We start from the raw sequence: 24,708 nt of genomic DNA on the forward strand, positions 1-24,708 counted from the left end.
CTAACTGAAATATAACAATCCCATTTCCTGGCACTATGGAAATATCAGCATTGCCGCACGCAGAGGTAATCAATACTCCGTAAATGCAAGGTAAAGTTAATATTGTCCCAAAGCCTCAATGGCCGAAGGCCAAAGTTTCAATAAAGAGACGTTCTAGCTTTGTTAAATTTTTACTTTAAGATATATATATATATATATATATACACACATATACCCACGACGGGTAATATGCATATATCGCAAATACTTCTGCCTGCAGTTCTTACATGCTGTTCATCTACACTGGAGACGTGTCCGTGTGTGTGTTTATGTGCCTGGAGAGAGCCAATGCCCCAGCCCAGACCCAGAGCGGGGAACCCTCCCGGGCAGGGTGCGGGGCCGGGGCTGCAGCGATGCCCTCCTGCCGCCCCGTAAGTCCTGCTGCGTGGCGCCCGTCAGCACCCTGAGCCCGACCTGCCCGCAGCAAAGCAAGTTCGGTCCTGGGCTCTGGGTGCTTCTGTTTGGAAAGGGGAAAAGGAGCAAAGGGGTTTTTTTTGGAAATGACCATGTGTGAGCACAAGCGTGTGGGGGAAACATAAGTTCTGAGAGGGTTCTTACCAGAAACTGCGCTTTGCTTGTATCATCTTGCACTTACGACTTGTTTTATTTATGTACAGACATCTGTTTAGGCGAACCCTCAATTACGGCATCCTCTTAGCACCTTGCAGAAGGGCAACACAAGAAGAATCGAATCGCAGTGACGTGGGAAGGCTGTGACCTTACCTCTCCCTGCGTCGTCAGGAACGGAGTTCCCAGCAATGTCAATGCCTAAATTACCATAACTGGGCATATAAACCATGATTTCACCGGGATGAGGGAGGCAAATGGCACTGCGCTGAGCTGCTTTGGGACATTTCTTTGGACTTCACACATGCGGATACCTTTCAGATCTATAATGAGTCATTTGCTTTATTTAAACAGAACCAAAGTCTCTGAAGGGGAAGCTGATCTTCGGGAAGAGCTCACACCACACAGACACCTGTACTGGAAACTCTTCTTTGTCTCTTTGAATGTTCCCAGCCCAGGAATCAGCCCAAGGCTTGTGCTGGCTTCTCTGACCCCAGGCTGCCGAAAACCCTTCCCGCTCAGGTGCCCTGTGCCCCAGCACTGGCTGCAGCTCCTTTCCTGCCCCACCTGGGCAATCCACACCCGGCACAGAGGCTGGGTGAAACCCAGCTCGCTGTTAGGGGTTCCCCTGCACATCCACTGCTTCTTTCAGTTCCTCTTTCCCACCTGTTTCTGTGCCTCTAACTGCTTGCATTTCCCACAGATCTGCTCCAGGAGCCTCAGGGTTTGATAGCACTGTCTTGCTAATTCAGCCTACCTGAACATCTCCGAAGCACTGCAAGTTTAAAACAGGTTTACAGGCTCATAAATACTCATGTACACCGCCAGGAAATAAAGTTCTCAAGTTCTTCACAGAAGGGAAACTTCTTGGATAAATTCTGTTGCAGCAACACACGGGAGGTTTTTTTTTTTAATATTGAGTTCCACTGCAAAAGGCTGGCAGCAATAACAGGACATCCCGCAGCACTGGGTGAGAACTTGCCTTACAAATAGCAGTTATGAACCAAATCCTGCAAACGCAACGCCAAGGGATGCAACCTTTTATTATGATCTCAGTCAAAGCCCAGGGTCTGCACTGTAACCATCGGATGAAGTCATAATGTAGAAGAAATTGAAGAGGAAAAAAAAAAGAAGTTTTCTTCTTTTCCCCTATCTGGAAAGTAAAGGCTTTTTCTTTTTTTTTTCTTTTCTGGAAACGTGAGCAGTCAGTTCATGTGACATATCTACAATGTGAGCCACAACCACAACATATTCAAATAAAATACAGCAACACAGTGAAGTGATGTGACACTTTTATTTCAAATATCTACCATCTAACAACAAATGCCAAGCACACTGCTTTGTAAAATTATAGGGAAGTAAAATGGAAAGAGAAAACTGAACTCAGGAAAGGGAACAGATAAAAATCTTGCTTTCGAGAATGATGCCAAGTAACAACATCCCATCCCGGCCCCTCTACAAGACCTGGCAAGTTTGCTTCCCTTGGCGAGCTGTGCGAAATCACACTTCTTCCAGCTTATAGTTACACTCTTAACAATAAGTGCTTTGGGACAGGCTTAGCCTCTGAGAGCTCCAGGCAACTGCCCTGGTAACCAATTTACATACAACCCACCAGTGAACGAACTGACTTAATTTATTTGGGGCATGTGCCCCTTGGAGTCTTACCAGGCACCGGTAAGCACTGTGTTATTTTGGATGGCTTTCCTGCGCTGCATGGGAGTGTTTACATCGCTACGAGAAGAGAAGAAACAATTAGTGGTTTTTTACCATCTTAAAACCTGATTTTTCTAGGGAATAAGATGGCCAGTAGATTCATCAGAGGTGAGAGGGGTCGAACAAATGCTCTCACATCCCAGCCGTGCTCTGGTACGTGCTATGCAGGGCTGGGACCAGCAAGCTCAAGGCGTGCGTGCTTCCTTCTCCCCTCTTGCAGCCAAGCTGCCAACAGACACAGGGCTAATCTCACAAAGGAGCCAGGATCTTTTTTTTTTTTTCTTCTTTTAAAGAAAGAAAGGAACATTTTGCCATGACATTTTTTGTGCCATAAACTTTCATAGAAAGTGGCACTGTCCTCGTTCACTCCTCAGCCCGGAGCAGCACGTACTGCCCAAGGGTTACGTTTTCTCCAGTAATTTAGTCCTGGATCCAGACAGGCACCTCAGTGGGACTGAGGGTGTAGACCTGCGTGTCTGGGTAAGATTTAGATAAAACAGTGAACAACTATACAGATATTTGTGAACAAATATCTACTGAACAACAAGAAGAAAACAGTGAACAAGTAGTCACATTGAGCAAAACTCTAGCTTTGACAGTAAGGTGTTGAAAATCTGCACCATGTAGGAGCCAAAATTTTCCAGAGTTCCCATGCATCAAAGTCACACTGCAAACTACTCAGAGCTCCTCGTCTGTGTACCCATTTTTGCCTGGAATCTGCTTTTGCAGGTTTTCTTTTCCCTTTAAAGGCTGCCCGTTTCTGTGCCTTACGCTACTCTTCGTGGTGAGCACTGATCAAATCGCTCTCGGTGTATTAGCACGCTTGAGCAGCCCCGTCACGGTTATTAAAAATATTACATATGCCAAAATATTTTGACTGAGAACGTGAAAAACATTTACAGCATCCAGAGATCCCTGTCTGCTGTGAGCCTTGTGAAGAACAGGCTCAAAATAAAACTACATCGGTGGTTATTACCACTGCCGGCCCGCTAATTAGCTAATTACCAAAGCAACCACCATGACGAGGAAGGTGCGGATCAGCCCAGGCAGAGCGGTGGCATCAAAACGCCCAGGGTGAGCGCTGGTTACTTGCTCCTGAGAGTTACTTTGTGCCACAGAAAAGGAAAGCAGAGCCGGGAATCCCAAACTCCTGACAACGATAATCCCTGCGAGCCTGCAGAAGAGGCTTTGAGCCTACGGCGGAGCAGGAACACACACTCCAGGTGTAAGCTTCCAGACTTTGCTTTCTCCTGAATGTAAACTACAGCAGAACAAAACACCTCGATGTAAACTTGCTCTGAAGTGTGACTCTTTGTATAGATTTGCCAAAAAGGACCGTCCTGTCTCCATCCCTAACCGTCCCAGCATCATTTCAGCTTCTGCTCTCCTTTCTCCTAGCCCTGGCTCCCCATTTACTGCACTTTCTGCCTCACAAGCAGGGCCAAAGTTTCTTACAAAAACCTGAAAGAGCAGCGCTCCTCTCAGCACGTTTCCGGCCTTTATTCCCCAGAAATATTTCCCACCGGCAGCCTCACGCCCAGCGTCCTTTCGCTACAAAGCCGAAGCGCCGGGCTTCTCAGGCAGATAACGTCACAAGCGTTACGCCCGGGAGATAACGTTTCGATCGCCGGCTCCGGCCGTGGAAGGTGTCCAGCAGAGGCATGCAGCCCAGCAACCTGCCCCAAACACCGAGTGCTTCCAGGACGTGGGAGAGCAGCGCTGCGATCGAAACCAGCCTCCCAGAGGTCCTGCGGGACTGGGAAGAACTGACGGCTGACTCACCACTCACAGCACATGTCTTCAAGGAAGCCAACAGTGAAATAAACGGGGCAATGAATGGGCTCAAAATGTCATAATCGGCTCCCCGGGGCCAGGGGCACCCTGAGCCGCAGCCTACGGCAGGTTTCAGCCCCCACCACCCCGCCTGGACGCAGCAAGTGCCGCAGCGAGAGTTGGGGCAGGGGGTCTGTAAGAAAAGAAACAGCATCCAGACGTAAATGACTCGCTGCCGCAGACGATTTGTTGATTCTGTAAGAAAATCTTGGTGCTGTTGCAATGCTTTCCTCACTCGTGTGTGCACTGGCTACTCAGCAAATACGGATTTAGCAACAAGGCATTGTTAAACTCAGATACACTCCTCCTTTGAGATTGATTTTGTACACTCACTATTAATAATCTGCCACCACACTCCTGCAGTTCCTCTTAATTAGCACTCAATATTGCCCCCAAAGTGACAATTTACTGTTGACACTGTAGTCTTAGGCTAAGCCGTAGAGCCTGACAAATGGTGGTCAAAGCACTAGTTAAAAAAAAAAACAAAAACATGCCAAGTGCTCAAAATTTTAGTATAACAGCTAGGGAAAGGGCCCAAATGTGGAAATACCATTCCTCAAATCCAAGCTGGTACATCTGAGAAGGAAGGTGGTTTTAAAAGTGCGCACTGTGCACAGCCATACGTAGCGTGTTCCCAAAACCGAGGCTGGGAAAATGTGAAACTGGCGTCTGCCTGGTGCTGCAACCCTCGAGAACACGGCTTTAGGGAACATAACGATACTAAAACAAGGGAAGCAAAGATATTCCTCTTTCCAAATGCAGGCCCGAATACACAAAACTGTGGGAGTTGCATCTTTTTTGTGTCTCCATGTCAACCCGCAGCAGGAAATCATTCCTTGGGGGACACTGAAAGGGTTGCTTTAGTGGTTTGTTGGGAGGTTGTGTGTTTGTTCCTTTGTTTGTTTGTTTTTTTACTTTACACCCTACTCGGAGTCCAGCAAAAGCAAGAGGAAGATTCCTGCGGACTTTAGGCCTTCAGTCGTGCCTTTCTGTGCACCCAAGTTATTAATGTGTATTTAATGCTTTTAATACACAATTACTGCGGGCCCTGACCCTGCGGCTGACAGCACCAAGACGCGCTGGCATCCCTAACAAGCACACAGGTGAAAAGTAAATCACTCAGCTTTAAGATCGGGTGCTAAATCACCAGTCCCAGTTTTATGATGTTTGCCCTGACAAAGCCATGGCTTTTCCTGAGATAAACAATCACCTTTGTTCTCAGGAGGTCAATCAGCCAGGGACAGGCTGCACGACCTCCCCGGGTCCGTTCCCATCCCGCTGTCTGTAATTTTTGGTGCTGATCTTCCATCGTCTCTTGTATCTTATAACACAGAACTGCAAATTTCTGTTCCTTTCTCTACCTCATTTCAAATCATCTTTAATTTAATTTCAGTGACCTCCCTTCACGATATGTTCTTCTAATTGGGTCCTCTCTGGATCAACAGTCTGCTTTCATAAGTGAAATATTTGTGTCGAAGGCCCCTCCATTTTAGGTGGCCTAATTATTGCAGTTAATTGCTTCAGGCCTAAGAAGCAAGTTTTCAAGCCAATGTCAAATTTTCTCTGCTCCTTCTAAAATGCTGCCTTCACTGCAAACACGAGGTTGTTTGTTACATCCAGAAGGCTAAAAACCAAGTCATTAAAAAGAAATACCTAAATCATAACAGCTGCATAATCTCAGCATAAACTAATCTTTTCCAGTAGGTTTTTGTTCTTTTTACAATTGCAAGGTTGCATATGGAAAAATATTTTTATTTGTCTTCAGCAGAAGTTAGTAAGCGTGTCTGGTTTGCAACATCACTTGTGAAAGCAAACGGGAGGCATTTCCTTCTACCTTTGTATGCACTACGTCCCTCTGAGTCTTTTCTTTTGCTAATTCCTCAGCTGCAATTAAACACGTGCAGATTTGAGAATTCGCTGTGTCGCTGCAATCAGGTTCCCTGAGCAGCGCCAGGGTCACAATGAGGCACTTGCACAACGGAGGCTTTTTTTTAAACAAGGTCACACTTCGTGGATTTAATGTTACAAAACCACATAATTACATCGGGCTTCACCTAGAAGGCTGCATGGGAGCCCTGCACGAGTTACACCAGGCTAAATCTGAAATCTTCTGCACTGACAAATGGTCAGAATACACAGAGGGGATTGCACGTATGCCCATGGGGGAATACGGCTAAAAAGTACCATCCTCCCCGTTTTTGCTGTCTCTAGTGATGTATTACTAGGCAAAACTAAATTGCTCTCACAAGTGCTTTATAAAATCCTTTGCATTCTCCTCTCTGTCCATTAACGCATTTTGCCTTGCCTGCGTTTTATCTGTGCAAACTTGCAATTGCAATCTGCACAGGGCTGAGCGCTGACTGCTGAAAGCACCCAGCTGCTATGGGACCACTTTATTTTTCCCCATCTCTGTCTGCAGTTCGTGCATTATGGCAAAGTTAGAACAGTTAAAAATAACACGTTTAACCTCCCAAAGACAGCCGGCAGAATATGGCGCAGCAGAAAACACAGAAACAGGAGCAATGAAGGAACTGGCATTCAGCTACCCAGTGTAAATCATGGCTGTGTTACATCAAATTACTTTGGAAAATACTTTAACATGGTCAGTACAAAGGTCCAGTTATTAAAATTAAAATTGATTTGTCATTACATAGAAGCCAAAAGCATATAGACTTCTTAAAACCTAATATCCTGCTTCTCACAAATGTGGAGGAGAAATTCAGGAAGTATACAATCAGTGATGTTTTTATTCAAAGTGCGCATTATTAGTACTTCACCAAGTGTTCGTTAGAAATTCAGCTGGAAGATGTTACTGAGAGAAACCTGCTCTTTAAGATTGGACTGCGTCTCTCATAAGCAGCAACTTATGCATGCGTTTAAAAGGTTTATTTATATTGTGATGAGATATCATCGTACCCTGAAAATGTTACCACTCAAATATAAATGTTCCTAATATTGATAACAATTACCTTATTGAAGGGGCTCACAGCACCAGGATCCAGTCGCGCAGTGACAGTGACACGACATAGGTTTTGCCAGGGGAAGGAAAAGGGCTCAATGGAAATTGGAGGTCATCGGCACTTCCCATTATTGTGCTTTAAATACGCTCAGCACTCGCTCTCTTGCCATTGTTCTTCATGTTCACCTTTGGAAGCAGGGTCAGTCAGAACTGTTTAAAACAAAGTCAAAAGAAAATTTCAGTATGTGCTTGAGCCATCCGCATGGAAAACGCTGCAATTGTAGTCGTACCTTACACAGAAGAAAGTAAAAGTTCTCCCTCTCTTTTGTTTACTCGTTCATTTTCTTCAAATCATTTTGGAGATTGTTGGGACCAGACCAAGCACGGAATACCAGTCTTGGTTAAAAATTACTGGGACAGGTGGATGGGATAAGGGATTCAGGAAGGAAATCTTAAACACGGTGTTCACAGCAGTGCCTCAGTTCTGTGTGTTACAGCTCTGTGTCGTGCCCATGTGGCAGGGTGTGCTGCCCATGGCCGTGTCACAGCTCCGCAGCCCAGCCCCGTTCCCACCTGGCAGCAGACCTGCTGCCGATTTCCAGCGGAATCGCATCGGGCTCTTAAATTGGCAGCAGGCCCTTTCGTCCGAGATGTTGATAGAAACACCTCAGCACGTTATAAAAACACCTAGTAAGTCATATCAGGCAGGGCAAAATCCCCCAATTGCGGATGAACCTTTTCTTAAAAATATTAACAGAAGCATCCTGAAGATAGCTTTACCTTGTAACCCTAATGGCACATCTCGTGCTGACATTGATTCAGTACAGACACCGGCATTAACCCCTGCCCCCCGCCAAAACCGAACGGCAGAGGGCTTTGTTTTATGCATCGCACGCAGCCGCTGATCAGAACTTCCCTCATCCCAGGCTTTCATTGCTAATGCATTAGTGTCAGCAGGAGAACCAGAGCTCTTCCAACAGAAAATGTCAAATTTGCATCTGTGAAATATAAAATATTAATCTGGTTTCTGCCATAAATTGCATTTTCTTAAAGCCGTGGGAGGGTATCAAACCAAAATCCCTGACATTTCACTTTGATTTAGTGAAACAGCAGAATAATTTCCTAGATCATATTATAACCCCTGCTGGAAGGAGCTTAGCTAATGAATTAGTGGCTTTTAGTCGGTGGTAACAAACACGGGGCTAGAAGGACATTTCATCGGGTGACAAATAATGTGTTCAGCAAACTGCAGGAGAAACCTGGTGACTGCTCCGTGCCTTTATGGCTCAGCCCTGGGCATGCAAAAAGCACAACAAGCTGCCCAGTGACTTCGCCTTTATGCGAGATGTCAGAGTGACTGCAGCTCTGTGGTTCGTCCTGGGGCTGGGCACAACCGTCTCCTGAGCTATGTTAACGCGCCAATCATTACCAGATAAACTGATTTAATGTCTCATTCCCCATCAGTAAAGTATCAGTAAAAATCCATAAAATTGTTAGAGCTTGACTTACCAATCTGCTGATGTGTAAACTTAGAGACCAGGCTGTGGAATTCCAAAGCAATCTGATAAAATATGGAACATTTGAATATATCGAAGGCTCATTATTCCGGAACAGAACAACTGTTTAGACTATACTTGACATTAAACACTTATTTTAATTTGCTATGTTTCTCATAGAAGCTCATAATATAAAGGAAAAATACCAAACATTAATACCTATTTGAGCATTTTTGACCGAATGCACAAGAACATTTTTTACGATGGCATGCAGAGAGAGGCGAGGATGCAAATGGTCAGTTCGCTGTCTGCTGTGATGGGATGCGGGTCTGCAGCACTCAGCTCGTGTCACTGGAGATCTGCCAGGTTACACAAGTTCTCTTAAATTCAATGGCACTGAAAGTTGGAGGACTTTCTCCTTGTAGTCACTCCAACTGGCATTAATGTCTCTGAAAATTACTGGGTAGTGCTCCTCTACTGCTCTTCACACACTGTGTTTTTGTTGAGCCTTTTATTCAGTCTTATTATGGGATCAAAGCCACTGCTGAGATCATAGCTTTCAAATGTGACTTGGATTTTTTTCAGTATAAACAGTGTTTAAGAGACTATAATGCTCATGAGAAGCACCACATTGGCCACTCTGAAGTCTGCGCTCTGCAAGCAATGTTGTTTCTCCATGTTTTCTTTAATCCTCAAACCTAACAGAGAGATTTCCATTTCGACTCCACTATCATCCTGCTGGTTAAACCCAACGGCACGATGTGCAGAAATAAACACAAACAGTTTTATACGTATACGCGAGGAAATGAGTACGCATTTGTCAAAACAGAATGACTAATCGAGTAAAAAGTTCATTTTCGTAGAAGTTCTGGGAACGCACAGTGATGCAGAAAGGAACAAAGAAGGAATTATCCCTAATCAGAACCAAGAAATGAGATTATCGTTAGATGGAGCAATGGGAAGGAAACTGCCATGGACCAGCCGGAGAGTGCTGAGAGAACAAACTGTTCCTTAGCACATAAAGGAGTAATGTATATCTGAATTTCTTAAAGAAAATTATGTTTTTATTCCCTATATATCTAATGCTCAGAGTAAAAATGTAGCTCCAGTTTATTTTTTAAGCTGCACAAGTAGCATCTGTGATAACCACATAGGTGCCTCCCAGTGAAAAAACATCACAGTACTGTGAGATGAGTTTAGAAGGTCCTGATGAGAAACCTGCCTTTATTCAGGGTCTGCATCAGGACTGAATCACCCGGAGTTACAGGGAACACCGTAAGAACAGTAAAACCAGGGACGTGTCAATTGTCACCACGCCATTACACTGATTACAGTGTTTCACTTTGAGTATATCTTAAAAAAAATAAGTTCAAAATTCCTTATGTGAATATAAGACTCCACATATGAATCAACCGATCTCTGAAATGTCTCCCTGCAACAAACCTGTATCTTTCTTCTTAACGGAGAATTACGAATAAAGTCTACTCATTTTCCTGTCAAAATCACTAACTGACCTGGGGAACCTTTCAATGAGGAATGTTTGTGTGTTTCATCTTTGTTCTGGGAGACATCAGAAACTTTGGGGAAGAAAAAAGAATGAGGGTAGGCTTTCGGTCTGCCCAGCACCGTCTGTTCAGGATGACTGTAGGGCTGGCCCCGGCTGTGCCTCCACCAGTGTTTTGCTCATTTTGCCTTCCGATCGTACAGGTGCTGGACCTGCCACGTAGGCACCCCCTGCTCCTGGTGAGAGCGGACACCTGGAAATGCTCCCTGCCCAGAGAGCAGCGGTCACAAACCTGAGGAGAAAAGGGAGGACAGAGTGAGCAAGACATGAAAAATGCGTTTCCTCTCAGCTCCTACCTCTGCTGGATCTTTTCGAATACGTCACCTGCAAGAAGACAACTTGTGATGCAGTGTTAAGGAATCCGGTGTAAGAATTCGCTCATTTGTCCCCACCTTACTTAAAACACTAACTGAGCCGTTGTTCCCTTATTGTGCAAACATTTAATGCCTTGTTTAAACATTGAGCAACTAAACAATTCAAAAATGATTGTTCTGTTGCAATGCTTATTTAACAGTGACATACACTGATTCTTTAATAAAACAGTGTCAGAAACGCCTGTGTTTCGAGGTGATTTTTATTGCTGTCAGCTATGAGGTAAATGTTAACCTCAAACAAAATAAAACCGTGTGCGTGAGGCGAGGGGTCATGACTTAGCATCCACCCAGACCTGCCAGGAGGAATTACATACGAGCAGTGCTTTTAGAAGCTTCGTTTTAGACTCCATCTTTCGGAGATCTGGAGCGCTGTCTCCGTGTCTCTGGAGAGGCAGGAAGGCTGCAAGAGCCGCACAGAGGGCAGAAAGAGCCCCCAAGCATCCCGGCTCTGCCCAGCCTTTTGGCTGAGCTCCTCCGGTGGTGACCACCAGGAGCACAGAGCACTCAGTTACCTTTGTTCTTCTATCAGCAATACTTTCGGCTTTAAATGGCTGCTTTAATTTCCATGTATTTTTGAACAGGCCCGAACATGTGCCCTAGATCCGTTCAGTTTTTAGAACTGTGATTAAGAAGCATTGTTCATTGTTTCTGCTCACGCTTGTCTCTGTAGTGACTATATCTCACGGGGCATGTAAGGGGTGTGCTTGCTGGGGCCAGTCTATAAACTGACATTTCTCCCAAGCGTGTTAATGCCATACATGTTCCATAATCAAAAGAAAATCTAAACAGATTAGCAAAATGTTTTGTACACCCTTTTAATGTTAGAATAATAGTAGCAATAAGCTGCAATCATTTACTCTCCCTTGTTGTAACATACAGCCTTTCACTTTTCTCAGGTTTAAGTCATTTCATATTTATTCCCGTTTTCTAGCACAAGATGATTTCTGATTCCATTGTTTATGTCTTAAATTAAGCCATCTGCTGTAAGCTCCTCTCCTTTCTCAAGCCCAGCAACCCCTAGGCAATGTCCCTGCCAGGAAATTCCCCGCAAACCTTTCCTGCTGACAGCCCGGGCAGCTTACCCCTCTCCCAGACAGACTCCGCAGATGCTGGCAGTGCAAGGCGTGTGGCATCAGTCTGCACACTTGATCCTTTACAAAGGTTAAGAAATTAACAGTAGCTGTAAAAGTGGTACATCGTAGCTTTGGGACTATTCCCCAGCGTAGATGACTTTAAACGTGGTCCTATTATGAGGTACACCCTCAAGAAAATCCCAAAGAATCGGTGATGTGTATTGCCGTAGCCACCTGAAATAGTTAAAGATGCAGCCCAACGATAAGCAATTTCATGCTGAATTCCCCAGATACATGAGATACCACCATTAAATGAAGAGGAAAATGGATCCAAATTGCACGCACTTTCTGTTACTAGAATTGATGCTAGCACATTTATACTGCAACCACTGTTCGTATTTTGGGAAGAAATGTTGCTAACCTTGGGGAAGACAATACAAATAGTGGCTAAAATCCATTGACACAGTAAAATCCTATAGTGTGCTTGAGAATTTCTGTGTTCTTCCTCTTTCACTAGGTTCACAAAGTTTTTCTGTATTTAAATGTTTGATGGGCTGTCAAAGGTATTGATCTGATACACTAAGGCTACAGCAAATTGCAAGAAATGCCACATGGCTTCAAACAGCTGTGCAGAAGAGAGTACGGTGGGAGATTAAAGGTGATTTACACCACCAGACATAGCCTCTGAACTAGAGGAGCCTCCAAGTCCTGATGGATAATTCACTGGAGAAGTTTGCCAACAGCACAGGAGCAGTTAAAAGAAAACGCTGAAGCTTACTCCTGACTCTGAATTTTAGAGGATATTGGCACACATTTTTAGGCAATACACAAAATACACAAAACAATGCAAGCAGATAGCACTGATCAATTTGCATATTTTGGCTAGGAGGGATTATGGATTATTAGACCTTCTTGACTGACACAGATATCAAAATCCCTCACATTTCAAGCGTTATTCCCCTGTATTGACCCAAACAACTTGTATTTAAGTAATGAACAGCTTTCAAGTTCTTACACTTCTCTTCGTATCCCAGCTCCAACAGTTCTGGTCAAAAACAATCCCATAAATTTAATGGGAGAACAAGTCAGAGTCCTTGAAGCCAATAAATATTCACTGTGACATGAATTACCTTCAACTGCTTTCTCTCATCTTGTTTTTTTTTTTTTAGTTCCCTATGGAACTATTACAGCTACACTGCAAACCTCCTCCTAGTCCAATCAACACACATTATACACAGGTTTTTAGAAAAGTTTTTTACTATATGCTCACTTAAAGTATAGAAGGTGTCACTTTGGCTTTAACATTGCCTCCCTTTTCGGAAAAATACAACACATATCAAGAATTTTAAGCACTAACATCTGCAGGAAAACACAGTCTGAGCTGAGTCACATACACACAAACCGCTGGGAAAAGTCTGCTACCTGGATGTGCAAAAATGGAAACTGTTGCTTGGGACACTTAATATATACGTTCATCTTTTAAAAAAAAATCTTATCTATGATCAGAAAGACCTAAAAATAGTCAGAAGCCTTTAAAACCAAATTTCCCTGAAAAAAAATGAGCCACACTAAAAATGACATACATATTTTTAAGTCTGAGCTTAACCGTAGGCAAGGTCAGCCTAGAAATGCATTAAATGATCAACTATTAAAAGGTTTATTTATCGGGGGGAAAAAAAAATAAAAAGAGACATTACACAGAAAATAAGGTCTTGTGATTAATTATTGAGAGTAAAAATCAAGATGTAGTTATTGATGGTGTAAAAAAAATGCTATGCATAATTCCCTTAAAATTAAGTAAGAGGGCCATAAAGAGCTTGTTTTTAACTACAGCAAGACACTGAAGTTAGAACTAGAAAAGTTGCAAAACAAAATAAACTGAATTTTGTCCAAATTCAGTGTATTATATTACAGTCATCTGTTAGTGATTATGAGCCAGTGAGGTCTGTTGTAAAATGCTTACAAAGGATATAGAAATAGTCTTCAAATATGAAACAAATTAGGAATAACTGGCCTCTAAGCAAGTATTTGATGTATGAAAAAGATGGTAAGAAAACGAAAACCTCAGAACGCTTTTTAGACCAGCTGCCCAAAACAACCCTCGCTTCCATTTCTGAAGGGCCCAAGTCAGACGTGACATAAGCGTGATGTAAACTACTGCACAGCGTTGACGCTGGGAAACCTGCCATAACGTACCGTTCGTTACAGAGGAAAGAGTGAGAGGGGGGTTATTAACATGTAACTTACACCACCACCCTCCTGTCTCAACCTGGACCAAGTGAACCGGGATGAGAGGTATAAAGATATAGAACAACAACTGCCTGCGCCACGTTCCAGCTAACTGGAGTACCTATACCCCTTCGAGTTGGATCGCTAGCTTCTGTTCTCTCTGTTCAGATACTGCACACTGTAGAGCTTCATTTTCGCCGTCACCAAAAAGCCTGAAGCAAACGAGCAGAGCAGAGCTTGAGGCCTGCCTCTTACAGGAGGCACTTTCCACCTTTAAGGGCCCCATAACTTCCCTTACAATAAGGGCTTTAAATACATTTTCAAAATTTTGTGAAAGCAGCAAACGCCTGTGTTTGTATATATTTAGTTAGGAACATGTCCCCAACCCTGACCTAGACCTACTCAGCATTTGAGCTTTTATTTTTCCAAGTCAAAATGTTTTTAAATTTGGAGTCATATTAGATCAACAGCAAATTATAGCAACATAATCTCTACAGCAATTTAGGAAATTGCCATGGAAATTCCTTTTTGTCCCTGCTCTGTGATACAGGTTTTCTGTCCGTATTGACCCCAGATCTCAGTTACTCACAGTCTTTGTTGTGCTCTGGAGGAAGGAAACAACCGTATCACTGACAGGGATGCTGACAGAGAAAGCAGGAAAAGGAGGAGAACATATGAGGGAAAAGGAAGCACATAGGAAGTTAAGGATGGGGTCAAAGCCTCAAGGCTCAGCACTGAGACATCAGGGACTTGCAGGCTTTTCCAGCATTAGTGACAAAGGCCCAGATCTACAAAAGGTAATTAAAACTTTTACCTCATATTTAGGACTCTGAACTACCACAAAATCCAAGTCACCAAAACTGTGAATGTGAAGCCTCTGCTGGTGGTTCTAACTTCTTCCCTTGAACGGGAACAGCTGTGGCACATGAGCGTACTAATGCTGTGTGTTGGAGAAGGCGGCACCTAGCAGTCCTAACCTCCTCCCTGCCCACCCTGTTACGCCTCTTGCACCAAAGCTTTTCTCACCAGATATCCCTGCTTCACGCCGTGGCTCACTGAGGCCTTTCAGCAGCCTGCAGTCCCTTTGCCCAAGTGACTTCTCCGCTGCTCGTCCTACCTCCGGAGCGCTGCTGTGAGAAGCGAAGTGCGTGAAGCAAGCTGGCAGCATCAGGAAACAACTGGCACTGCTCAGGCTCCCAGTGTCAGCTAAGGAGAATGATGCTTTGTATTTCGTTTTAAAAGTAACATCTGAGTTGTCATCGCAGTGAAGATAAATGAGGAAAGGCTGGAACGTGGTGGTTTCCTCCAGCTAAACAGAAAATATTGGAGACAAACATGGCAAGTGTTCGCGTAAGGAAATAATTTGCCTGCTCCCTCTGCAAATTTCTATAAACATTTCCCCAACCAAAATATATGAAAAATGCCACTTCTCTCTGAAAAGCGGCAGAATCACTCCAGATATGACATTAAGTCAAGCAGTGCGTTGTGAAACCAGGAGAGGTGGCAAGTTAACCAAAAGTTAACCCTTCTATATGGGATACAATTCTGGTGCAGATGAGAAATCTTCTGCAGGTCACCAAGCACACAAAATACCTCTTGCACCTCAGGAAATCCCGGAGTTGTAAGTGGTGAGAAGCTGGGAGTAATCCTGGGAAGCGTCACCTCTTCTTCCTCATTCCTACAGTCTTCTCTGGGTAGTCACTGCCAAAGGACACTGGGCTGGGTGAACTCATGGCCTGAGTCTGCCAGGATGGCGATGTGTCTAACTGCTTCTTGTGTGTCATTCCCAGAATTTTTCAGCTGTGCCTTGGAGAGACGGCTTCAGGGTGTCTCTGAGAGAGCAGGTTTAGCTTTTGGGAAGCGTAGAGTAATAATGGTGGAGACAACAGGTTTTTGTAGCACAACGGTCTGTATTTCTTCTGCTATCTGTCATTACAAGTGTTTCACGCGTGGTACTTGAGAAGGGGGCCGCATCACACCTTGGGGGGGGCATTCCGGCTGGGGGAGCCTGAGGGGAGCCCCGGGGGGCTGCGGGGAGCCCTGCGGCCCCCCGGCTGCCCTCAGCCCCCTCAGAGCTGCCAGGCGGGCCGGAGCAGGTGGGAGGGCTGAGGGGAAGGGGAGTAGCCGCCGAGCCCGGACTTTCCCCGGCGCTTCCCGGGCGGGGAAGGGAGGGCGGGAGGCGGCGGGCCGGGCCCCTCTATTAGTACCGGCCCTGCCGGGAGCCCGCCTCAGTGCTCAGCCGCCGCCTGCCGGGCACCATGCAGGGGCTCGGTGCCGCTCTGCCCGTCCTCCTCCTCCTCCTCAGCGCCCAGCTCCCGCGGCCGGCCGTGGCGGAGCAGCCGCCCTGGGCTCCGGGCGTCGAGCGGGCGCTGGACCCCAGCAGCCGCCTGGCCGTGGGGGCGGCGCGGGTGGCGCTGCACAACTACAACTTCCACGCGGCGTCCCCGAGCGGGCTGCGGGCGCTGGGGCAGGTCCGCAAGGCCACCGTGAAGGTACCGGCACCCCCGCGGGGCGGCGGAGGGGGCGCGGGGGTGGCCGCGGCTCCTGAGGAGCGCGGGGCGGGCGCGGGGGGCGCCCCGCAGCGGTGCGCTTGGAGGGCTGCGAGGGCAGAAAGCGGTGCCGGGAAACGAAAAAGTAAAATAATTATTGTAGGAGAATGGGGCGGTGGGCAGGAGCGAAGGCGCCCCGAGCTAAGGCGCTGGGCGCGCTCCCGCCTCCTCTTCCCCTCAGGGGGCTCGGCGCGGCCACGTCCCCTCAGGGCGCTGCTTCTCCCCTCACAGGGTCAGGGCACCCGGGTCCCCCAGCAGGGAGGGAGGATCTGCCGAAAGGTCATTAATTAGCTGCCTGATGACTTAACTATCCCCTGAATTCAAGCCCCATATGCTGGTTGTGATAGCTCTGAGTGGCCCAAGCTGGGACCCGAAGCACCACAGCGCAGATGGGAGGGGGAAAACTGATGCATGGGGCGTGCTCCTGAGGGAGAGGGGGTAGATAAGCCAACATTTTCAGCTTTCTTATCCTTTATGGTTTTCAGCACAAATTTGACAAAACGTGAACTACTGCATAACAGTTTGGATTTTGTGTATTACCTTGTGTAAGATGAGGCTGAACGATAGCATTAGCCACGTTACCTGTCTGGGAACGCCAGTGAGGTGTCCCAGTATAGATTTACCTGAGACCATAGCCTGTAGGTAGCTTACTGTGCTTATCATCGCTCTCAAATGCTTCGGTAAACGTACGGCTTAACAGATGCTGAAGATGGATGTGCTAGTGTGACGTTTCATTCTTCCTCTGAACTTGCTGCAGAAATCAGTGACAGAAATTGACTACAATATTTGACGCTTCTCTTGAAACGTACCGGTGGCCCTTTTGTATTTACCGGGCACTTTACAAGGTACCATGCATGCATACGTACATATTTACACTTACAGATGCTTGTGCCTCTTTTAAGCACAACAACACTGCCTCTGGGAGCAGCGTGTGCTGCTGGAGCACTGCACTTCCCTTGTAAACCGACAGGTATCAGAAGGAGGTGGTTGGTGCAGATCCTCTTTCCAGCCCCAGTGTAACTGGGTATTTGCGAGGTAGTTTCAGCTGGAATGAGGGAAAAGGAGTTTCTCCACCTAGCATTGCCTACCTGCCTTTTAATACAGGAAAGAAAAAATTGGTTCGTTATGGAGAAATGAAACGCCTCATTATTTCCTCACAGTACTCGATGCTGTAGGAGCTTGCTGTAACCGATTTATGCCGTTTACTTCCCTTTTTTCTCTGCATACTCTGTAAAAACAAGAGAAGAAACGCTGCAGACATGGTCACTGCCTTGTTTCCTGTCCTCCACTGTAAAAAATGAAAAGAATTTCCTGGAAGGAATGTGCTATCTAATGTGAATATAAGAGACAGAAATATTGTTTCTTTTCAAGAAGGCTAGTTACCTATTTGCTAATATATTATTGGATCTAGCAAAAATAGGATAATTTTATTATTAAATGTAATCATGAGCATTGCATTTAAAAACAAACATTGTTAGCCCACTGACCAGTGAAACCATGTTAATTGGAAACAGGAGTGGAAACAGTGTCCAGGACAGTAACTCTGCTAGATGTGAAGGATTTTTCAAGTTCAGATAAAAGGAGACTTCAGTGCTTTCCTCTTCTGGCAAAAAGTAGCAGGCGTGTGCTTAACATGATGGTTCCTACCTTGCTATTGGTTGCATTTTTCTTTCTGTCCCTTCCCATCGATGTGAGAGTTTTTTAATTAAATAAGTATCTTTCAGTGAACAGCAGCATGCATCTCACGGAATTGTTGACAGTTGTGCTTTGAAATACATATTTGAGAGGAGAAGCATTAGTGCGTGCCAGCTGAAGATCCTAGAATTCAAGAGAGAAACTTTCAGAACGCTGGCTCCCCAAAACAGTCTCCTGTACCCCTGACCTGGAAAGCATAACTGCGCAGTCAGGTCGGTGAATCAGCAGGTCAGGTGCAGAGGTAATGCCGGGTGATCCCTTGACTGAACTGCAACCGCTTAAACTGGGTTACAAATAGAAATTTATGGATGGAAGTCTCTCTTCACAAGCTCATCTTGATACAAGAGAGTGTAACGTCAGGACTGTGGTCCCGATATTAAAGTCAGTTAAAAGGTTTCTGTGAATTCCCAGCTGTCAGGACCCCAAGTTAGGGTGGGGAAGGTAAGATCAGTGGCAGGGTAGGTAGGTTGTCTAGGAAAAGCAAAATACTGAGAGGCAGAGGAAAATGGCAATCCTTGCTGGCTTTTCCCTCCCCAGTAGCCAGGGGAGAAGCCACCTGAGCCGGCTTGCAGGGGCAGTGGAGGGCTGCGAGGTGGGGACCCCCCAGGACCCCGCGGCAGTGTGCAGCAGCAGTGCCGGCTGCGTCGTGCTTTGGGGTCGGGTGAGCCCCCTGACCCTGGGAGTGAACGCAGGCCGGTGGGCAAACGGAGGAGATGGGAATGTGCAGCAAGGCGTGAGAGGGATCGCCCCTTCCTGTGCCAGCAGAGGGTTAGAGCAGTGTAAACTCGTTGTCAAACTGCCTCCCTCAGGACCTGGAATGAAACTGCTCTTAAATAGCTGCTCTGGCCTTTACTGTACTAGAAATCTGCGATGAAAGTTGCATTAATTTTGAGCCTGGTAATAAAACAATCCCGTGACCCAGCTATTCAGTGGAAAAATGAATTACTCACTTGTTTTCTTTTCTTTTGGATGCTTTTATCTTCGGCTACTTTCAGCCTGCCATCATTGTGTCATGTACAACATCCCTCAGCCCTTATTTAATTCACACTATGCAACAGTTCACAGTAACGCACTGTGGGGTGATAGTGAAAGTAATTGTGGAAGTGCTTTTTTTTTTCTTAGAAACTAGAAATACATTTGTAAAAAATAAAACTATTTCATGCCAAATGTAAGATCTCCCCGGTGAGAGATCAGAAGCTCTCAGGTATGCATATCCTATGTATTTTAGCTGCGTGGTGCCACTTGAAAGCTTCCTAGGTGAGCAGTACTGCTGTGGTGGTGATGTTGAAGACAGAATACCAACTCCAAAACCACACAAGCACAGAATTGTGTGTTCTTTTTTAAAGTAAGCGTTTAACAAGCCATTAGTCATGAAGAGTTTTTAATCTCTTCTGTTGAAGAAGAATCAGACTGAATAAGAAGTTCCACTGTATCTTTTCTTTATTAGCGCGATATCAAACAAGTGAAATGAAACTCCTGAGATATTTTGTCAGAATATGGTTACTGTTGTCAAAGTTATCAGAGCCATAAAAATTATTTTTTCTTTAGGAGACAAGGCAGGTGAAACCAGTGCAAGGGAAGTAATTTTGGAAGAAAAGCTGAACACTTTTCTTAATGACTGAATATGCTGGACTGCAAAGATCTGACCTAACTATAGAAGAGCTGCTGTTAAGGACCAAGTCCCTGATGTTGTAACTGGGAGCGTGCAGTCTGGGCGCTGTACTGTGCCGCTTGAGGAAGAGGTTCAGCAGGAAAACCCCTCCATTATCGTCAGTTAATCCAGAGCTAAGCTTCTGCTTCAGGAGTGTCGTAGTCTGACTGACTCTATTTCAGGTTCTCTTATCTGTAGTACTGATGACAAAAGGAGTAAGCCTAGGTCACTGTGCTTAAAAATACCAATACTCGATCAAATGAAGAATGCTAGAAAAAAAAAAGCTGTAGTCATAACATCTTTTGGGTAGCTTTCCAGTAATTAGAGACTTAGACTTAACCGCAGCGATTACAAGAGATTAGACCCTTTTCATAAACCTGCAGTTCAGAAAGCTAGTTTTTACCATTTTGCTATGCTAAGATTAAAACGTACTGTATTAACATGTAAAAACCTGTCATTTTGACTGAAGACTAAGTAGATCAGGACAATGTTTTAACCAGTGCACAAAATGAGGGCAGGAGAGAAGGGCAGAGAAAAGGTTATAAAGGTCTGAACTCATCCTCCGTTTCTTTCATTCCCTTCACGGTATTACGTGGCCCAACTCCAAACTTGGCTCTCTTTAAAGAGGAGATTTCCCGAAGGTAGAGCAAATGACTAAACCAATTTTTCCTCTTATCTGCAGTGCCTAACGTGTATGTACTAAAGGCAGGTGCTGGGCTGATGGCCTTGCCCTGTAAATGAAACTCTGCTAACAGTACGCTATTAATGGCTTTGTGGAAGAAAGTATGAGATGGAACACAAAGGGCCAAGTGTAGATAAATAAAATACGTGCACATTTCCTTTGGATTCTAACTGCCAGCGTTGTGCAAACAGCCAGAATGCCCCTCCTGTTTACCTGAAGAGTATTGTCTTTAGAAAAGAGATCAGACTACCAAACAGAGGTGTTGCTTTATTTATTGTTGTTTTTAAGATCCTTTTATAAAGGTTATTTATTATTAAGATCCTTAGCGTTCGCTGTTAGGATCAGCTCCGTGGCCCTCACCTGGCCAATTTCGTGGCATTACAAGGCATGAGGTAGCCAAGGCACCCTCAGGTTCCCTCCTCCGTGCTCGTAGCACACCTCAGCGAGTTACAGAGCGTAAGACTACAGCTACCCTGTGGGCTGACTCCTCTCTTTCTCTCTTTCAGAGCATTCCAGGAGTTGGTCAGAAGTGTTACCTGCAGTTCACTACCGAAGACTACAGAAGCAGGGTAAGTTTGCAGTCCCCCCCGTTTCCTCTTACTGTGTGCATTACATGAAGTCCAACTCCTTCAGAACAAAGTATATTTAAGGGCTTCTGTAAATGGAACTTAGGCCTTACTTTCATGGCTGTACCTTCCCAGCACGGGCCGTGGTTTGCAGGCACTGCAGTTAGCTGCTTTGCTCACTGCCTGCAGAGGCTGTCCTGCCTATGTCACATCAAGCAGCCAAGCTTCTGAGTCAGACCTTGTGGTGATCCAAACTCAGTGTCACAGTATGGTCCTCGTTATCCCGTTGTAGCTCCTGTTGTGTCCACGCACCAAAGAGAGTAAATATTGACAGTTGCTTCGTTTTTACTTATAACTCTCTTTCCATTCATTCTGTCACAGTTGTCGCTAGCAATTTAACTATAAGCATATATCTTTCTATTGCATGCTTCTTATACAATTCAAATTATACTTAGAATTTAATCACAGAATCATTAAGGTCAGAAAAGACCTCCAAGATCATCTTGTCCAACCGTCCCCGTACCAATATTACCCACTAAACCATGTCCCTAAGTACCACATAATATGAAGCATTTTTGTTTCAAGGCAGAAGTATCATACAATCAAAGTCCCCATTATCAATTAATATTATTTCTTGAGAATTTGCAGATGAATTTCCAAGATTACTTGGTGCATTTCTGCTACATTTTAATTATTATATTTTAAAAAAAATCAGTTTAGTCTTGTTGTTTTAACTTCTTTACCTTTCTGGAGGGAAAAAAAAGATATCCTTCTAAAGGCTTTCTGTGACCTCTGTGTAGCTTCATACGAAGTGTCTCATGTACTTAGTCCATACATATACTTGACATCTTAATGCCAAGATTTTCTTTTAAGAATGTGTTGCTCGTAAATAAAATGTTAATTAGAATTTAAAACTTATCTTTACCTTTATAGGAAAATGCTGGGAGCTGCCTTGCTACAGTCTTGTATCCGAAGAAAAAGTCTCCACCTGCTGTCAATATCAAGTGCATAAACACCAAAGACCAGAAGCAAATCCAAGAAGAGGACAACAGATTATACCAAAAACTTAAGCGCCAAACCAAACCAATAACTGGAAGCAATATTCCAGGTATGCTCCTCCAAATAATCAGCTGTGTTTCATTTCACATCAAAGAGTTTGGACACTAGAGGATACAAACAAACATGTGTGTGTTTTAAAAAGCAGAAACACGCAGTGGAACCCCAAAACTATAAAGCTATCAAAACAACTGCCTTGCCAGCAGTTCCTGGGGAGAAAAAGACCTTCCATGTTTAGCAACGGTGGGAGTCACCACAATGTTGTGAGGGTGTTCTGGATTTAAAAACAAGACCATGCAATTTTACAGTAAAGTGAATGCAAAATGTCCTCAAGTAGTATCAACTGCCTCAACACACACCTTCCCCAGCTGTGGACAGAAATTCACAAGGGACGACCAACAGAATTTTTCCATCCTGGAAACCAAGCGCCCTGCTCTCTCCATTCCTTCAGGTGGCAATGACCTCTGTTGTTGTGGACACTGGGTTCCTCACCCCCCCGTGGGGAACCTGTGAGTAATGTCTCTTGGAAATTTTCACTTCCATCATGCTCTCATAGTTCTGTGGTTGCAGTAGGTTTAGCACCAGTTCATTCTCCTCCCTGTTCAAGATTGTAACGTGTCTGAAAAAAGAACCAATTTGCAGGCGTAGTGCTATGCCAGGCAAAAGTGCTCTGTGGTTGTTGGTTTTTCTAAGGAACAGCCAGAATTAATCATTTTTATATTACTGTCTTTCAGACAGCTTTGGAAATATTGAACCTGCCCTTGAGCCAGTGTGGGCTTTGGCTGTTGCTGGCAGCAGCTACATGATGTGGGAGAAATCAACAGAGAAAGTGGGTTACTTCATGACACAAGTCAAGTCTGTGAAGCAGTGGGTAAGTGAAATGGAAATTCCACGTCTGCCTTGCAGAAGCTGACAGTCTGTCGAGCAGAAAATAAAACGGCTGTCAGCAGCCTCACACACTGCAACAGGCGTGATTCTTCCGAAATCCCAGCGGCTTCACAACATACAAGTATCTCCATCAGAATAAATTATTTTGCCAATCCAGGTTTTGGCAGAAAAAACTTAAGTCATTTGGATAAAATTTGGTCTTCCTTGTTCGCATGAGTGGGTCTGTTGGCTTTCTGCAGGTTTAATCAGGAGACAATTTGAACATCTGGTCCTGCAGTTCATCGGCTCCACACTAAGTCACTCCTGGTGCTGTCTGCCCTTCTAGCCCAGCTTACGTGGAGCATCAGTCCAGTTAGTGCTCTCTGGTGCACGTACCTTACACCTACAGCACATGGGATAGGAGTTCCCAAAGCTTTGTTCCTCTCATCCGTGATCAATATACAGTGTGTTCAGTTGTTACTCCCACGTTACATAGAATGGCATCTTTCCAAAGTCGATTTCAATAGTCAGCCAAAACTCTCAAATTTATTTGACAGTTAACTCACTTCATTTCCATCTGTGTAAGCCTCGTTTCATGTCAGGCTACAGCCACACTGTAGTTAGTGCCTTCAAAGTTCTTACGCAGTGAGTGCTCCTAATTCCCCTTCTGTCCATATACAAAAACCTGTGTTACTCCAGCCAGCTACCGTAAGTGAGCCCTATTCATTTCGCTCCCAAAGCAAGCTAACTGCAGTCAAGTAAATCAGGGTAAATTCTGAACTTCACCAATATAACTTGTGTTCTTGTTTGTTTATTTTCCTTTACATGTCCAGATGAGGAAAGATGATTCCCTTGAGTTTGACTACGTCATCCTGCTCCATGAAATGCCAACACAGGTAAGAACGCATATTCATATAATGCCTACCTTCACCAACAGAAAAGCAGCATGAAGACAATAAAAGACAAATATTTTACAATCTGTTCTCCAGGAAATGATTTCGTGTCACATGCGCCTCATTTGGCTTCCTGGTCACCCTCTGAAAGTGAAATACACCTGTGATTCAGAGAATCATCGGCTCGAAGATGGATCTGGAATGGAATCTGGATCGGCTGCTGGAATTATACGTGAAAGGGAAGAAAACTTTTAAAAGAGATTGTCAGCTTTACGCACATATTAAATAGAAAACCTTTGTGTTAATAGGCCTGAAGTTGTGGTAATTCTTCTATACGAGTCTCACTACAGTAAATTTCACTACAGGAAATTCGACTGCTTCCACTAGTCTGTTTGTTCCAAAATGAATATATTTCTCTAAATTCATGTTCTAGAGATCTACCTAAAACTTTGCTACTATATATATATACAGATAAACATACACAAGTTGATTTTGTGTCACTAACTTACTGTTACTTATAGTAACATAGTTTGTGAACAAAAGTAATATATTTGGATAAAAATCTTGAGAAAAGTGTTAATCTGTCACTAAGAAATATTTGCTGACTTTTTTTGAGGTAGATATATGCTATATGATTTTTAAGTTATCTCCAATAAAACAAATACCATTACACATGGTGGAAGCTGGGTTTTCTTTCACGATGCTGCTGACCCTAATTTTCCATCTTCTCCCAGTACAAGGCACTTGAAAGGATGTGGATGAGTAGAGGCAGCAAAACCTCTCCCCACAAAGCCACCCAGAAGCCAGTAACCAGCACCTCCCCTGTCCTAGTCCTGCTGATGCACGGCTCTTCCCTGCTCTGTAAGCTTACATAAAAAGAAAGTTTCTTCTCTCGTATTTGT

General features: G+C 44.6%; 1 protein-coding gene and 1 long non-coding RNA gene across 3 annotated transcripts; one reads left to right on the top strand and one right to left on the bottom strand.

Annotated features, from left to right (window-relative positions):
* Positions 1-1,522: 1,522 nt before the first annotated feature.
* LOC310903912 lies at positions 1,523-15,850 on the bottom strand. Of its 2 annotated transcripts, XR_014587919.1 has the most exons (4): positions 8,827-15,850; positions 8,621-8,672; positions 7,122-7,321; positions 1,523-4,285 (listed from the first exon to the last, which is right to left on the bottom strand). It is a non-coding gene; the product is annotated as an uncharacterized lncRNA (long non-coding RNA). The 2 variants fall into 2 exon arrangements; XR_014587920.1 differs by having other exon boundaries at positions 1,524-4,285; positions 8,621-15,850.
* Positions 15,851-15,997: 147 nt separating this feature from the next.
* On the top strand, positions 15,998-24,478 carry RARRES1 (retinoic acid receptor responder 1). Its single transcript, XM_083847969.1, has 6 exons — positions 15,998-16,339; positions 20,931-20,993; positions 21,924-22,098; positions 22,781-22,917; positions 23,747-23,809; positions 23,903-24,478. Exons 1-6 carry the CDS (start codon positions 16,106-16,108, stop codon positions 24,059-24,061), a joined length of 831 nt encoding a protein of 276 aa, XP_083704095.1. The 5' UTR covers positions 15,998-16,105; the 3' UTR covers positions 24,062-24,478.
* The last annotated feature ends 230 nt before the right edge of the window (positions 24,479-24,708 follow it).

Source organism: Anser anser (assembly GCF_964211835.1).
Source record: "Anser anser genome assembly, chromosome: 9".
NCBI classification, from domain to species: domain Eukaryota; kingdom Metazoa; phylum Chordata; class Aves; order Anseriformes; family Anatidae; genus Anser; species Anser anser.

Coding starts and splice junctions, on each gene's coding strand:
- RARRES1 (XM_083847969.1), top strand. CDS start 16,106: ATGCAGGGGCTCGGTGCCGCTCTGCCCGTCCTCCTCCTCCTCCTCAGC. Junction 20,994..21,923: donor CCGAAGACTACAGAAGCAGG/GTAAGTTTGCAG, acceptor TTACCTTTATAG/GAAAATGCTGGGAGCTGCCT. Junction 22,099..22,780: donor AACTGGAAGCAATATTCCAG/GTATGCTCCTCC, acceptor ACTGTCTTTCAG/ACAGCTTTGGAAATATTGAA.